At 29.8% G+C, this 17,692-nt stretch overlaps 1 protein-coding gene across 3 annotated transcripts; it reads left to right on the plus strand.

Moving 5' to 3' along the window:
* The first annotated feature begins 86 nt into the window (after positions 1 to 86).
* Positions 87 to 12,266, plus strand: LOC145194851 (uncharacterized). 3 transcript variants are annotated; one of them, XM_090069911.1, is made up of 8 exons: positions 87 to 212; positions 557 to 791; positions 2,174 to 2,328; positions 3,945 to 4,208; positions 4,309 to 4,431; positions 4,569 to 4,736; positions 6,985 to 9,548; positions 12,048 to 12,266. In XM_090069911.1, exons 2-8 carry the CDS (start codon positions 578 to 580, stop codon positions 12,124 to 12,126), a joined length of 3,567 nt encoding a protein of 1,188 aa, XP_089926037.1. In that variant the 5' UTR covers positions 87 to 212; positions 557 to 577; the 3' UTR covers positions 12,127 to 12,266. The 3 variants fall into 3 exon arrangements, with proteins under 3 accessions (XP_089926037.1, XP_089926036.1, XP_089926038.1); XM_090069910.1 differs by having other exon boundaries at positions 107 to 236; XM_090069912.1 differs by lacking the exons at positions 87 to 212; positions 557 to 791; positions 2,174 to 2,328; positions 3,945 to 4,208 and having other exon boundaries at positions 4,314 to 4,431; positions 4,558 to 4,736.
* Positions 12,267 to 17,692: the final 5,426 nt, after the last annotated feature.

Here is a 17,692-nt window from a genome sequence, read left to right on the forward strand (position 1 = left end):
TTTGCAAGGCTTATGTGCTCACTGCTGTTGTTTATTTATCTAAAAGCTAATAATATTATGGAAAAAGATTTTTGTAAAGTTTCACCAAATTACCTTAAAGATTATTATTTAAGCCTTAGTATATGTATTAATAAAGTTAAATTCACATAGACAACATAATTATGAAAAAGAGAAAAAGGTTAATGCTATTAAAAGAACAGAATATCTTTTTGGTGTGTGATGAAAAGGAATATTAAGTATACGTTTAATGTGTTTGTATGTATGTATGTATGTATGTATGTATGTATGTATGTATGTATGTATGTATGTATGTATGTATGTATGTATGTATGTATGTATGTATGTATGTATGCATGTATGCATGTATGTATGTAAGTACGTATGTACGTATGTACGTATGTATGTATACATGTATGTATACAAAATTTGTTATGTTAATGTGAAATAAATATGACATTTAAATTTGTTTTTCATAGCTATATTTTAAATAAGCATTCATTAAGTTTATGTAATATATTTTGTAATTAAATTTTTCAAAAAAAAAAATTTTTTTTAGCTGTATATTTGATTTATCAAAATGGAGAGATGCCATTCTTATTCTGGTGGGAGTTGGAATTCACAAAACAAAGAAAAGTCTCTTCAAGTTGCAACAGTGAAACCAAATCAATTATCAAAGAGTCTTTCCGAGGACAATTTACACAGTGACTCTGATCAAAAACTTGTATTGCAACGTGTATTTTCCAGATTGAAAATCAATGATTTATCTCTTCTAAAAAAAGATGCCTTAATCGGTAATTTTTTTGCTATAGCTTATTTCCAAACAATAGTTAATAAATCAGCCTATGCTCAAGTTGGGATAAACATCTAGTTTTATGGGATTAGCATGTTTATTATCTTAGAAGACAGTGTAAAAGATATGTATATTTTTCTTTAAACTACTAATAGTAGCAATGAAAGCCTAAAATTATAAAATTATGGTTTAGAGATTTATCTCTGCAAAAAAAAAAAAGGATAATGAGTCCTGATCTTTCTTTAGAATTTTCTTTTGTGTTCTTGAACAACTCTCAAAGTAAGTAATAAAGAGTTGAATAAGAGAAATGGTAGCACAGTTGACAGTACCTACAAATAATATTTTTTTACAAGAATGATCATTTGCAAGGAATTCAGGTTCTTCTGACAGAATTACAAAAAGTACTTGTTTTATCTTCGTAAAAAATTTGAGGGTAGTCTTCATTCTTAAATAACTTTTCATCAGCTTAGATAGATTTTAATTAACAGTCTGAAATATACCATAAATGACGGTTAACAAAATAATCCAGAATGAAGAATATTTTGAAATATATTCCTCGTCTAGGAAATCTGAAAGGACTTTTCCCTATCCATCCTCCATTATGGAAAGTATCTATAGCACAAAACAAAAACTCAAACTGAAGATGTAATCAAAACTAGTGAGTTCCTGATAATCACTTCTTTTTTATTTACCTTCAGGGCAACCATAAGGCATTACATCACTTCCTCATTATGTACCAATCACCTAAAAGATTTGCCTTCCTCCTGATGCTGTGTTAAGTGGGGGTTATGTAGTCCAGAAGGAAGACTATTAAATTGGATCCAGATTGGATACAGATCAATTTTGAAAGTAGCATCTTCTCTTGAGGCAAGAATTGAAATTATCATCCATCTCTTAACTTTGAAGATGACAACTTTATCAGGCTTGCCACCCTGATGCAGTGTAAGAATTGCATCACTTAGAAAACTTGTCAGCATTGCTGGCCGTATTACTTTCTCTGAAGAGAAAAAGTGCTTAATGATTTCCTATGTTTTGCAAAGTTCTAATGGATTTATACAGAAACTCTTGATGCATCTTTTGTATTGGAACAAAAAATAGATTTTTCTCTTTTTTTATAAATTTGTTTCTTTCAACAAAAAGAGAATTAATGGCTCAAGCATTAAATTATTGGTTTGACTTGATTAAGTAGATTATAAATATTTTTTGTACAATAATGTGTAAGAACCTAACAATTTGTGATTAATTTTGGGTCAATTATAATTTTCTTGTTTTTCATTTTTATGATTTAAAAGTATCTGTATATTATGCTAAACGTTTTTTTTGCTTCTATTTGTTTGTGTATAAAATAAGATAAGATTTTTTATTTGTACTAATTTTTATCAGGTGAGCTCGAAAAATGTTTGGAAGAATTAGAAACCGAGCATAGTCAAACACTTCAATTGGCAAATGTTTTCGATAAAGTGGAGACAGAAAGAGACCAGCTGCTCAATGAACTTGATGTGGCTTTTCTAGATTTGCAAGAGTATATGCATAGACAGGTTTCTTATCTAATTTTTTGACATCTAAGACTATTTTTTTAAAGATTATTAGTATTTTGTTATAGTATCCCAGGACAAAAAGTTTTTTGTTTCTAAAGTGTGTATGATGTCTATGGATCTTAAAGATGCTCTGTGCTCTTTTCATCTTAGTTTTTTCACTAAGTGGTTGCAAATAAAAACCCATTTTTTGCCATGAAAAAAAAAAAATCCAGAATTATTAAGTTTATAAAATTATAAAATTACAAAGTTACATTCATGCTTAAAAAAATTTGTAACTTAAAAATTTATGAAATTGATGGAGTTTTTCTTAGTATTTCTTGTTGATTTTGATTGCTTTCTTTATTTCACTTACAAAAACATTAAATGGAAATTGGAAATGCATGAGAAGCAGCATCAAGTTGCATCTCAGTTTGGAGTTTCCAAGACAGGAGTTGTTTTTAGAGTTTCCAAGATAGAGTTTGTTATTATTGTTTTAACATGCTAAAATGAAATTTCAAATTTTGATAAAAACTTATCTAAATAAAAATTAGTTAAATCATAAAACCTTTATGATTTAATTAAGTTTTAATTATATAAGTTTTTATTAATACAAAAAAAGTGAAAAGTATATTTAAAACACATTCTTCAACAAAACACATAAGTAAATTCAATAGGTAATCTCTTTGTTGTGTTTTGCATTTCTAAAAATTCATGTTTCAGGGTAGATTTAAAATCTAATTTTAAATCTACCCTTTAACTCAGTATAAAATTAAGAAAACTTTGCTGCTGAGTCCTTACAGTGACATGAAAATATTAAAATCAAAACCTTTTAACAGAATAGAATTTATTTCAATATCATTTGTAAATACTGCACGCTATTGATATCAAATATTTTGTTGAGGCACCCTTTACTTACTTTTTTTTTCTAGCTTTCAACAAATTTGGGCATGTCATTTATAAGTTTTTCCTGCACTCTATCAAAAAAACCTGATTGATATAATGTGCTTTAACCAATTTCCAAGTGGAGGTCAAGCATTTTTGAGATGATGTCAGTCCCATATCAACAAACTTTATTGGTAATCTCCCTTTCAGAGAATGCATCAAGTTTCAATAAGGCTTTAACTTTGCCTTTTTCTTAGACTTGGGTCAGTGACTTTGCCCATTGCTAAATATCACAGAAAAAAATTATTTAATTATTTTATGATTAAAAATATATACAAAAAAAAAATGTCATAATGCTACTAAGTTCACAAATACACAGCACACATCCCATAGTCATAAAAAAACTTGAAAAATAAAATATGTTAAAATAGCATATAGAGTTCACAAAACCTAAATAAAGGTAGAAAACCAGTTAAAGAAATAATGAAATTTTTAGATAATTCTAATATTTCTCACATACCTATAAATGTTTTAGCTCAGCATAAAGTTAAGAAACATTCAGACCAAACACAAAAAAGGGTTTCTTTTTTTTTAGTTGTTAGTAAAGTTATAAAAATGTTTCAATTATATATTTATCATTGCTGATAAAATGATGCTTCTAATTAAATGATTAAAATGCTATTTTCTTGTTAAATAAATGTTTGCCTTCTCATTACACCACTACTTCTCAACTAAAACTGTACTTTTAATTACAGAAAGTATGTGAAGATAATATGCGAACAATTGAGGCAGATCGTGATGAACTGATACGAGAAAATGACTATTTAAAAGCTGTGCTTTCTAATAGAGAAGAAATACAAGCTAATAAACTGCGTGATGACAATAAAAAACTAACTGAAGAGGTCAAAGAGTTATTGAAGAAAGTAAATAATTTGACTCAAGAAATGGATAGTTTGTATGAGGAAAGACAGACACTTCTGTCAAGTTTGCTAAGTCTTCGATCAGAACAAGTTGATAGTGTATGTTAAATGAGATGCTTTTCTAAATTGAGCTTATTGTTAAAATTCTTATCATGTACTAAATTTTCATGTATACATATATATCTTTCTTTTTATGTAGGTGATACAAAGTCGGAGCAGTTCTTTAGGATCATTGCATAACATAGATAGGCTAAATAGCACTAGTGAGAAATATGATATTGAATTCATTATGTCTATTCAGGATATCAAAGAAGTGAAAAAGGTTTTTTTTTCTCTTAATTTTTATTTTCAGTCTACAAATTGGTTTGTTTTAAATGAAAACTGTTAGCTCCTATTAATTTGTTTTTTCTGTGTTTTGTAACTTTTGCATCAGTGTGGATATCTTCAGGTTTTTTAAAGGTTCTCGTTGAGATTTTAAACGAAAATAAAGAAATCAAAGCATCTTTTAACCGTTTAAAAAACAAGCATGATCAATATGAAAAAGGAAGTGCAGAAATGGAAGCAGAATATAATCAAATGAAAAATGCTTATAACACCAAATGCAAGGAATATGAGAAAAGTCTTGAAGTATGTTTTAATAGTAATTAAAATTTGTTTATTTCTTTAACACTAGAACTACCGGCAAAAATTTATACCTACTTTTACCAAAACCAGTCAAAATGACTGGTTGACAAATACCAAGTAATTGATATTGCTAAACATTTTTTTTTATGGATTGGCTCTATAAAAATTATTAAATATATAATTTTTAATGTATAATAAAACCTAAATAGGGTGTTGAAAGGGCTAAATAAAAAATATTATTGATAATTAAATCCAAATAACAACAGTTTTATTTATGATTATGAAATATCACAGTAAATTATACTAATGATTTTATACTCTAATTCAAAATAAAGATAAAAAATAATATCAAACTAAAAAAACAAACAAAAGTAAACATAAGAAGACAAATCTCATCAGTCATCACAAAATAATTACTTTTCACATTTTTTGCAAACATATATTTTCCGTCGTGTACATTTCCCACATACATAATTTTTACATAAAATACACATATTTGTTGTTTTATTATTACGGCATTGACCAACTTGACACCATTTTCGCATCTTGGGTGCACTGATAGATGTTTCTTCCATTTCTTGGACTGAATGATTCATTATTGGATTCTTGCAATTACTGGCAAGCTCATCTGCCAATTGGAACATAAACTCTTTTCTTGTGACCTTTTCTCCAGTGGTTTCTTAATACAACACCCACGCATTTATACAAGCTAAGTCCAAGATGTTGAAAAAAACCTGCAGAGGGCATCTCCTCAAACCAGATTTCACTGAATATTATCTGGCCATTTGGTCAGGTGCAAAACCAAATTTGGTTTTGTTGTAATAAGCAACTGTGTTGGGTAAACATTTCCCATGTTGATTTATAATTGCCAATTTTTGTTTTGTACTCAATACAAGGACCTTTTTAGTTGGTTTGCTTTTGTAAATGGTGAGGAGATTATGTTTAGATCTGAATAAAATTGTTGAAAAACAAGGTATACTTTTTTTTTTTTTTGTTTGACTAATCTTGGCAACTCCTTTTTATTGGCGCGTATAGTTCCAATTATTGCTGTTTTTTTAGCTAACAATTTAGAAGCCAGAGGTACAGAGGCCTTTGATGATATGTAAAGCCAGAGGCCTTTGATGATATGTTTTTTTGAATGTCCTGTAGGACTGGCCACTTCTTTGAAAATGTTATGAATTGGTTTTCTACCAGGTGTACAGCCTTTCAATTTCTCCCAAACAGTGCCATTGGATGCAATTTCTTTTTCAACATCCTCTTTTTTGCTTTCATCTTCAGACATTGAAAGTTGGGTATTCCTTTTTCCTTTTCTTGTATAATTCAAAATGTTCATGTTATTTTCTTCTTCATCAGAAGACTCATCTTTATAATCTTTGTAATTGCTCATGTCTTTGGCAATTATATCATCTTCACCATACGGCCCATTTTTGGCATCAACTAGTTCACCTTCACTATCATACATTTCATTGTCTTCAATGTTGGAACATTCCTCAGGAATATCATTTATATTTTCTAATAATTTTGCAATATTATTTGGAATACCCATTGGGTGGAATTAATACTAAAATAATGAAATAAAAATAAAATAAAAATCATGAAAATGGGGAGAACTCTAAGAAGATAACTTAATAACTGATAGAAAATTTTTTTCTTATCTCACAGATAAAATGAAGTTTCAATCCACAAAACAGTATTATAAACTCAAAAACAAAAATTTTTCACAAAATTGCACAAAGATCCTCAACGAATAAATGAGAAATGTTTATGTAAATAAAATCAGTAGGTAGACACAAAATCGTAAAATTGTTTTGTCTATATGTTCACTTTTATGTCTATAACTTTGATATAGACCCATCTTTGATATAGTCTAGACTTTGAGGCACCAGTCATTTTGACTGGTGCCAGTATAAATAGATATAGCACTAAATAATTGTAATAGGAATGCATATTAAAAAAAAAAAAAAAACAATTCACAAAATTTATTACTATCAAATATCTAGAAAAGTCATGCAGTTGTTGCAAAAAAATATTTATTCGTAATGGGTTCTTGCTTGAAAATTGAAACCAGTCATTTTGACTGACTTGGTAGTTCTAGTGTTAAAGTTATTTAAATCCTACTGATAATATATGGCTTTTGAAGTTTCTAAAAGTTCTATGCAGCTATTTTTGTCTGTAAAATAGAGTTCATATAATTAGGAATTAAATCAGTTTTAAATGTTTTTTTTTTTTTAAATAAAAATATTGGATTTAGGAAAGAAATGAGAAAAATTTAAGTTTATCAAAAGTCAACAAAGAGAAGCGAACCCTTCAAATGCAAGTGGCTGCTCTTCGTGAACGGAATCGAACTTCTGAAGCTAAAATATCTTCCTTAGAAGATGAAATTAAAAAACTGAATGAGCAATTTAAAAAAGTAAAAGATACTTCCACTGATCTGCTTCAAAAGAACTTTGATAAGCTACAAGTTAAAAATGAAGATGTCTCTAGCAAGTTTTTAAGTTGTTTGGCTGAGCGAGATATGCTCTTAGAAACTGTCCAAAAAATGAAAGAAGCTTCTGAACTAACTGAGAAGAGATTTTGCAACCGCGTAAACTCTCTTGAAATCGATAATAATAAACTTCGAAGCAATAAAGTTGTATTTGATAAAATTTTACGCAAAAAGGAAGATATGGAGTTAGAATTAAAAAATAAGCAGCATGAACTGGAATGTGCATATGCAAACTTGAAACTTGAAAATTCAAAGTTAAGTGACAATATGAAGTCGTTTGAAGTTATAACTCAAACGTGTGATCTTGAAAGTGCAACTTGTAACGAAATTGATCATGCACAGACTTTAGGAGATACTAATAGAAATGAATTAGAAATTGAGAGACTGAATAAAGAAAACAAGAGCTTAACAGAGAACTGTGTTGAATTAAATCGTGAAATTACCTTGCTGAAGGATACCATAAAAAGTTATTGTCTTGATATCGAGACCAGTAGAAAAAACTTGGAAACTTTAAAAGAGACATGTGATGCGTTGTTATTAGAAAAATCAGCTGTTGCTGATAGTATACGTAAAATATTTCAAAATAGCGGAGAATGCATTTCAAACAGCTCCTCTATACATCAAATCAACGTATTAAACGAACTGCTAAACCAATTAAATGTTAAAAATCAAAGTTTATCTGTCTCTTGTAAATCATTTTCACAACAAATTCTTGATTTAAAAGAACAGTTTTCTAGAGTATCTGAAGAGAACTGTCACTTAAAGCAGTCTTTGAATGAAAAATCAAATTTAAACGATCAAATCGCAGGCTTAACAAAGGAGAAAGAAGATGCTTTACGCGAGTTTCAGACTTATTCTCAAAGGTGCGTTTCATTAGAAAACAAAATAAAGCAAATAAAAGCGGAAAATTGTGAGCTGTCCAACGAATATAATACACTGTTGAGCAACATAGAAACTTTGAATGGTGAGTTAAGAAACATGAAAGAGAATAACGAGTTGCTGCAGCTCAAAATTTCTTCTCAGGAAATAAATTATAAAAAGAGTGAGAAAGAGGAGCATCAGAAATATATTTCATTGCATTTGGAGCATGAAAAACTTTCATCTTTATATAATCGATTGTTTGAACAGCATAGCTCGCTCGCAAAAAGACTTGATCACGTTCTTCAAGAGAATTTTACTTTGCGAGAAAAACACGTCGAAAACCTAAATAGCACTCAAATGAAAGAAGATTTGGAAGTATTAATGAAAAATTATGTCAACAATGAAGTACTAGTTCAAAGTATGACTAAAGAACTCAATGAATTACGTGACTGCTCCGAAAACAAAGATAAAGATTATCAAGTTCAGATTTCAAACCATGTGTTGCAGATCGATCAAGAGAGAAAAGCTTTTAAAATAAAGTACGATACCTTGCGTGTGGAATGCGATAAACTGAAGCGAGAGAGAGAACATTATATAAAAACAGTGGACACTTTGCGCGCAGAGAATTGTGAAATAAACGATGAGCTGAAAAAGCTTCGCGTTAATCCGTCACAAGACTTGTTTTATCAGCGCGTGCAAGAAGATAAAAAGATGCTAGAGGAGTTACACACAACAATTAGACAGTTAACTGTTGAGAATAAAGCATTAATGGATAGAATTTTTACCACTGAGGAAAATACTAAGACCACAATACGAAGCTTAAAAGCGCATAAAAATGAATTGCAACATCGCATTGGAACTTTGGAGCATGAAAATGAAAATTTAAGAAGAAACCAATACAGCGGAACTGATGGAAGAAGAATATTTGAACTCGAGGAAGAAAAAGAGGAATATTTACAAAAGCTTAAGGAATCCGAAGCACTTCTACTTGACCTTCAAAAAGCATTGGCGCAAGCAAACGATATTGCAATGCAAAAATCTTTAGAAGGTACTAAAATCCGAAGATGCTTTGAAAAGAAGATTGACAAACTTGTACATGTGAATGCGGACCTTAAGAGGAGATTGTTCTTTTCGACGAGCGAAAAGGATTCGGCGTCATCAACGTTTTTACAATCAGATGAGAATGAGAATGTTAGAATGAGGAATAAAAATCAAGATGCTTCTCTGAAAAGAAAAACTTCTTTACCCCCCATTCCTCTCAAAAAGGATTTTCTTATAAAGAACGAACGGTCGCAACCACTATCATCTGATTCGCCTTCATACGAAGAATCAGCGGTTTGTAATTTATCAAACCTCGAGCAAGATCTAGCAGACCAGCTGAAGCAGCTTCTAGATATTACTAACGATCTTACACGTGATAAGTCATCGATACAGGATCAGACTGCTCTAGTTCCCACGTCAGACGTAAGGTACGTACGTGAAATGTAAATTCTTTTGACCACATAACATTTACTCTTTTTTTTTAAAAAAAAACTTCTGTTCCTGAGGGTTTCTTTGGTTAATACCTTATGAAATTGACCTCCTAAATCCGAATATGCCATTGATTTTGCTCAATCAGGCCAGGTTTTTGAGATTTAGGACACCCTTTATTTTTAGAAAAGCATTTTTCAAGAAATTTTGAAAATTTCATTCCATTTTTCATTTTCATTATATTCAGTTATTTAATGCGTTGCAATTATTTGTAAACTGGAAAAAAAAACAAATTTTTACTCAATTTGACTCCTTTTTTAGCTTAAAACCTTCTAATAACTTATGAACTAAAAATCTATTTCCCAAGGAAAGAAGTCCTTGATTAATTCCGCTTGTAAAGCGATATTGGTTCGTTGCGTTTAAGACACCAAAAACAGTCAGCTAACATTTTTAATGTCCAGTGCCTTAATATTTGGTCCCCATCGCTATAATCTCTATATTTTTTATCTGTAAGGGCCTATTTATATGGAAAGCTGGCTGGCTCGTCAAACGAGCCAGCCCGTTTACTGAGATATCGACGTCATCAATATTTTAACTTAATTTTATTTTGTGTTTATATGAATAAACGAGCTGGCCCGGATAGCGATCCTGGTTAGTTTGTTTATTCATATAAACGCAAAGTAAAATTAAGTTGAAATAAGGACGACGTCGAGATCTCGGTAAACAGGCTGGCTCGTTTGCCGAGCCAGCCCGCTTTCAATATAAACAGGCCCTAACATGGTTCTTGTCTTCTCTCCTCACCTTAGATACACTAAATGACAGACAGTTTGTTTTGCGCTCACTCAAGTGCCTTAAGGCTTCGACACAGGCTTTGCAGCACATATGCGGGCAAAGCTTTTGTCTTGATCGCCTAGCCTTATTCCGACATATGCACGGTAAGGGGACTTTAATAACGGAGTAAGAGGGGACTAAAAGTTACGTCCCCACACATAGCAGAATCTATTAGGGCTGTTTTTCACTTTTTATTCATTTTTATCAAGTATGAATTATATAGCTGATGTATTTGCCTGTAAAAAAAAAGTGAGGTTTTTAAATAAAGCTTTAGAAATATAGTTTAAATACTGTTTGTTGATATAGCAATATGCAACCACTCCTACTGACCGTCACCTGGAGACGGACAAGCACTACACAAGCGCTCGCAGTCAAAAGGGCTTCAAAAACTAGATCTAATTAAGTAATATGAATACCTGATTCGGATTTAGAAGGCAAATTTCATTAAGAACCACCTAAGAAACTTTTATGAGCATTTTTGACGCAGACCAATATTATTTTAAGCAAAATTTTAAACGTATAGTCAATAACTATGGTCATTGCTAAAGTTTTTATACCAGGGTACAATGACCATAGTTATTGGAATGGCAAGATAGAGGAGACGTGCAACGAATGGACCAGATTTTTGATAAAAATATAACTATTTTTTCAATACAAAGTCATTGAAGACAAGAGTTATATCTTATTACTTATCCAAATATGCCTCAACGCTAAAAACAAGCAGAACATAGTTTAGAATTAAAATGAACTTGAGTTTTGCAGGTCCTTTCAGTACAATAGGCTGCGCTGATTAACATTATAGGCAAAAAGACAAGTTTGATTTATACAATATATAATGCGCAGTAATTATATACATATAAATGCGCAGTAGTTCCATTTATATTGATAATGATCTAATATTTATGGGTGTTGGGGTAGGTTTTATTTCTTGTAGCTAGGTTTTTTGTTTTGTTTTGTTTTATTTTTTATTATAAAAAATAAGCTAAGAAAAATCCGTAGGAGGGGTTGAAGAATCAATTAAAAAAGTATAACTGAGTAAACGAAGAAATTAACTATGTTAAGAATCCTCACAATAGTAATTGAAATAATTGTTTGCTTATCTGCACTTATGAGCCCACGTTCTGCAGGTTCTATTGTCAACTCTGTGTTAACCAATTTCTCTACATATGATGCACAAATATCACTGAATTTATTTTCTCAATGCCTAAAATTTCTAAAAATAATCAAAGCTCACTTCCATCTAATCATAAACTGGTTTGACTCTAATGGACCGTTCCATTTAATACAATCTATGCTTGTTCATTCACTGCACTAATTTTTACTCGGTTATCTGCGCATCATGAAGGGTTCATCCCATTGGGACTATGATCGAAATATGAATAGTATTTTTAATAGTAACTATTAACTTTTAAGTATAAATCTACGAATTTGGAAAAAAACTTTATGTTAGATTAAAAAAGTTCTTTTTTAATTTTTTTCTTCAAATAAAGTTAAACCTGAAATACTATTGATGCCATGTCTAAAATTGAATTATTTACGATGGCTAAGCGAACCATAATTATTTTCCCAAATATTTTTGCAAAGGTCCACACGTCTCCTGCATCTGTTATGATGGATTTTTGTCAAAGCTAAATAGCCGAGCTTTAAAATAACCACCTGCCTTTTAGGAAACCCGGGTCTCCAACTGGAACCAGCATAACGTTTAAAGACGAAAAGCAGCAAATAAAATACGAATGCTGGATTTGATTTTTTCAATTTAACGAAGACGTTTCATTACTTTTGGTTTAAGTTTTTGGTTTTGGTTTTTCGTGTTTTTAATTTTGTGATTTTCATAAGGATTTTAAAAGACTTGTAGAATTTTTGTAAATGAAGATTTATGTATATTTTAATATTATTTTTATAAAATAAATTTTCGCATTTATTTATATAAGTTAAAAAAACGTTTTAATGTTTTTTTACTTTATCGCCAAGTTTTAACTAAATTTAAGTGCAAGGTTAATTTCTCAAACTTTTTTCGCTTGACTTTTCAACTACTTATCCGAGTTTATAAACCAGAGCTTTGAAAAGCTTATTACGGATGTTTGAAGACCTATCACTGTGGTCAAAAACCAATATTATTCAAAAAGTGCAACAAAAAATTATTTTTACTAAGATTCTAAAACGTTGTAAAAATATTTTTTACCTACTCCAAAATAAAATGCTGAATTTCTGTATGAGCAAACAACAACAATAACGTTCAACAAATTTTCTTTAACTAAGTTAAGGGAAATGTTGAAAAGAGCTGAAAAGCTGAATTTTCTTTTTTTTACCACCTAAGTTTTATACCACCTTCTTTATCTTATTGAAGATGTATGGAGATTACGGTCAGAGCAGGGTGGTGCAAACACATGCTACATTCAAACAGCTGACAATTCAAAATTAACAACTGATACTATAGTTGTAAAAAAATGAAGAAAACCGTTTTTCTTCAGTTTTTTTTGTAATTGGTTCCAAAGAACAACATACACTAAGTTACGATGATAACTCTTTACAATAATTGAAAAATATTTTTTACTTCTTAATGCAGTATGCATAATATTGAAACTTTAGCCAGACATCACTTAATTCCAATATCGAGAGTTTTTTAACTCTATTGTTGACAAATGACAAACCCCAGCGCCGTTTCCTCAGTAAATAGCGGTGTACATAAACTGAATATTTGTTACATAATATTTGTTCCAACTTCACTTTTTATTAGCATTGAGAAATTGTTTTCTGGTCTGATTATTGCGGCCTCAAATTTGCAAACAGCTTAAAATTTTTCACATGAATCATTCGTACATTTAAGAATTTTTCACATGAATCGTACATTTAAGAATATTAATAAAAATGTAAACATCTTTTCCTTTTATTTTTTTTTTACGTTTCAAAACTTCAAAAAAATTAGCTGTTAAATTTAATTTTTTATTTCTTAAAAATTTAATTTTTTTTCAAGAAATTGAACTTAAAAAGTAAAACATATTTCTGTTAATTATTTCTGTTAAGACTCTGGAGCCAATGTCATTAAAATAAAAAAAAAAAACAAAAAAAAAAACCCCTCCTTCAAAAAAGAAATCGGTAGGAACGAACTTACAAATTAAGTTGAAATACTTTTATCGCGAAACTATGGCATAAATGGCTCGTTTTTGTGTCTGTTTTTGCTGTCATGGGTAAAAACATGGGTTTAAAGCTGAGCTTATGCTTAAGATATATGTGTAACTATAAACAGTATTTTTGACACTGCATTTTGTTTAATTAGTTCAGTAGAAAAATTAGGGAGATTCCACTGGATTTGCGGGTCTAATACTTTGTCTAAGTGTTTAAAATTAAAATTTGCTTACAAAATAAAGAATAATAGTTTATTGCTTACATTCATCATGAAAAGAATGCAATATCATTCAAGAGTTTGGAATTGATTGTTACAATTTACTTGAGCCTTTTCTACTTGAGCTCAGGAGATTGGAGGGCCCATGAAAATATTGACATGCTTGAAATGAAAAATCTCAAGAAAAACTCAATATTCATATGTAAATTCAAACTTAAATTGCTTAAACATTCAAGAACCTTTTCAAGACTTTTGGAACAAAAACGGTGGATAAAGAAATAACAGTTAACAGAAAAAACGTTACAGCAGGGTCCAGGTAAAAAGAACAAGGATTCAGGGAGTCTAAACGAGAGAAGCAGAAGATCTAAGGTAGTAACAAATTGAATTCAAACCAATTCAAAAAATAGTTTATTCACTTAAATATTAAATATTTTCTTGTTTAAAGTTGTCAAGTCGGCTAAACATTCTTCGGCCTTTGATAAAAAAAAGTCATTAGAGACTCTATCAAGAATGATTTTGTTGTTGTCATAAAAAATGCTATTAATCCTGGCAAAGTTAGAAATCTAGAAGAATGTTATGAATCAGTAGCAATACCTCTTGATCAGAAGTGATCCTTTATTATCTAACATTAGTTAAAAAAACACAAATCTGAAAATAGAAAACCAATTCCCTTTAAAGATTTCCCTTTGTTAATAACGCAGTAAGAAAAGAAAGCTTTTTTGTTAATAATAGTTTTTTCTTTAGTATTTTTCTTTTCTTTTTCCTTTTTTTTTATAGCAAAGTTGTATAATAATAAACTGCATTTTGGTTTTTGGAATGAAAATTTTTCAATTTAATATGTGCGCGTTTTTGTTTCAGGAATCCAAACTTTTATTAATGACTAGACCAGTGTTTCCCGAAGTGTGGCGTTGGCCCAACAGATGGATGAAAGTTTAAGCTAAAAATAAATAAATCGTATAGTGACTCTCGGTTTCTTCAGTGAACAATTTATTTTTGAATTAAAAAAAAATATCCATAATTTACATATGGGGAGTATAAGAGTTTAAGAAAGGCTTACATGGGGCAAGGCACAAAAAAGGTTAAGAGCCATTGCTTTAGATTACATACCAAAGCAGGGTCTTTTATTTTTTTAAATATTTTTTTAGAACTTTTTTACGCATATAAAAAACCAGTTTAAAATGACTGAAAAAAAAAAAAAAAATGAAACGGCAATAATAGTTAGAAATAGAAATAAAAATTTCTATGCTTCCTTATGCACCTTATTCGTCTTCATAAGGCCTTTTAACTTCGTCTTAAAATCTTTCTGTGCATTTTTAAAATAATATTTTTGTTTGTTAATCAGATTAGAAAATTCAAAAAAATGGAATATTTAGTTTGACTTTGTTGTTTATCTTACAAATGACATCCAACATCCATTTCATGCTACGCACATCCTTTATCACTTTCTTTCATAATTTAAATAACTTCCTTTGATCGGTGAAATAAAAGCAGTTAACTAATATATTTTACTTATATTTTCCTATGAATTTTTATTCGTTTTTTGATTTAAGAAAAAAACAAATAAAAAGGTTTTTTTTAAGTGTTACTAAAAATGTCAATTTTTTAGCAAAACAAAATCCAGCGCATTGATTAATTTATTTATTTGTGAAAAATCCCAATATTTTCTCATACACATAAATATATTGGGATGAAAATCTTTTATCAATCAGAAATACCAAAAGATAAAAATAGAGATTTTTTTGAAGAATGTTTCTTGCTTTACTCTTTTACTCCTAATGAAAGTTTTCTTTAAAATTTGCTTTATGATGATTTGCTCTGCTTTTTGATAATTAGCATGTAAGGAATATTACAATAAACTATTTCATACTTTAAAAACAATTGTTGCTTAACGAGCAGATTCGATTTCTGTAAAGAGCAAACTTTGTGTGTAAATGTCAACTAAATACATTTTTATCTGAGTTTCAAAAACTGTGAAAGTTTTGAAGTCAAATTTACATTTTACTTCTGATTTCTTTCAACGAATTTCGTTCGAGATCAATATGTGTGAGTTTATGCTGCCAAAAGAGGTATCGGATAAATTTTATGCTTCAGTTAGACAAATTTATAGCGATATGTTTTTACTAACACCGAAGTCAAACTTAAATGCTAACGTATTATTCTCAACCAATAAAGATTCGAGCAACTTTATAAAGAAGCTAGTGAGACGCAGCTCATTAAAGAAAGATATTCCTCGTCTAAACCTAAAAACTTGGAATTCAAGACATCTTTGCAGATCCAACCCAAATATTTTCGAAAATAGTCGAGGTATTCGATGGTAGAAAAACCATTTTAAAACTTTGTACTTTATCTTGATAATAAAAAAAAAAGAGGTTCCATATTAATGGGCTGATTTTGTTTGCAAAACTATTTGTTATGCTCACTATTAGAAAAAATAAGAAAGAATTTCGCAGATGTGAAAGCTTGTTTTTAAAATTAAATTACTGATTTTCTAGAGAGATATACGAGCTTTCGAAACTTTTAAGATTATTTTGGTCTCTAAACAATTTGTATTTTATACAACTATAATTTGGCTATTCGCGTTTTATCATTTCTTCATTTCTCATTTTGCTGTTTCTCGTTTCGCCTTTTTAGTTTTCCGTCGTTTGTGAATAATCGCTTCGCTGCATAACACAAAGGTTAACCTGTGTAATAGGTGAAGGCGACCATATGAAACCTCTTATAAGAAATTAGGAATTATGATTACCGCATTACAATAATACATATTCAGTACACATAAAGTCCTTACAACGAGTTAAAATATCAGAATTGAACAGTTAAAGTAAGTGAGACTGAAAAGAACATAAGTTGAAAAACTGTTGAAGAGATCGTTCGTCCTGTAGATTCACCCTGTAGATATTCCTGTCAGTAATTTAAATGCATTAATTTCATTTGGATGATTACCTTATGTATAATATAACATAATATTTTAGTTAACATACAATAACGTCTGTATGCTATGAAAGAGTATAAAAAGTTTGATTTGTTAAGCATCGGCGCTTGGTTTTTCGGTTTTTAACGAATAATAACGAATAAAAAAAATTTACTGTAAGGTAAGTATGGGTATTAAGGCCCGGCGGGTAATAAGGCCCACTAATCCAAAGTTAGGGAAAAAATAAATTGTGAAACTTTTTTTCGACATTAAAATATTAGAGTTATCTGGTTTTATCACTGGCAGCAAAAAAAAATCAGCATTTCTTTACCGCGCATTCGACAAAGGTGGGCCTTAATACCCATACTTACCTTATAAGTTATTTATAAGAAATTTAGTTTAAAATGATTTGTATATTTAGACAAACAAAGTTACAGGATTTCAGAAAAAAATTGTGACACCTCGCAAACCTTATGTTATTTTGTTTCAATCATTCAAGATATTGTGCAGAATTGCTATTCGATTAAAACCGATTTAATTCGATTAAAACGAACTTTAACGAACAATTTTACGTATGAATATAAACATGTCACACCAAGAATCTGGCCCTTTTAAACGCATAAAGAGTTTTATTTTAAACTTCAGAAAATCTGATTTACGGTGAAAGATTGAAATAGAAATTGGCACTTTTTTTTTTATTTTCGTTATTATTCTCATTATTATTATTCGTTTAAAACCGTAAAACCAAACGCCGATGCTTTGTATTTACCTCATTTTATTCCGTGAACTTTTTCTCTCTGAAAATCTGTGGTTTACGAAAAGGTCAGTCATGAAATTTAACAAACCTTACGGTTCCATTGTGTGAATCAAAGATTCACAAAATGGCACCGTAAGGTTTACATACATATAAAAAGATGTAAAAGCTTAAAGAGAGCGTACATACGCTCTCTTAAAAGCTTTTACTTCTTTTTATACTTGATAATAATTTCAATAAAATTTTTTTCATCGAATTAAGTTGCATTTTCTTCGCGAACAAATATAAAAAATATTTGTAATCACAA

This window comes from Hydra viridissima, unplaced genomic scaffold, assembly GCF_058129835.1.
Source record: "Hydra viridissima isolate aposymbiotic clone 2 unplaced genomic scaffold, HvirCarnegie_v1 scaffold_13, whole genome shotgun sequence".
NCBI lineage: Eukaryota > Metazoa > Cnidaria > Hydrozoa > Anthoathecata > Hydridae > Hydra > Hydra viridissima.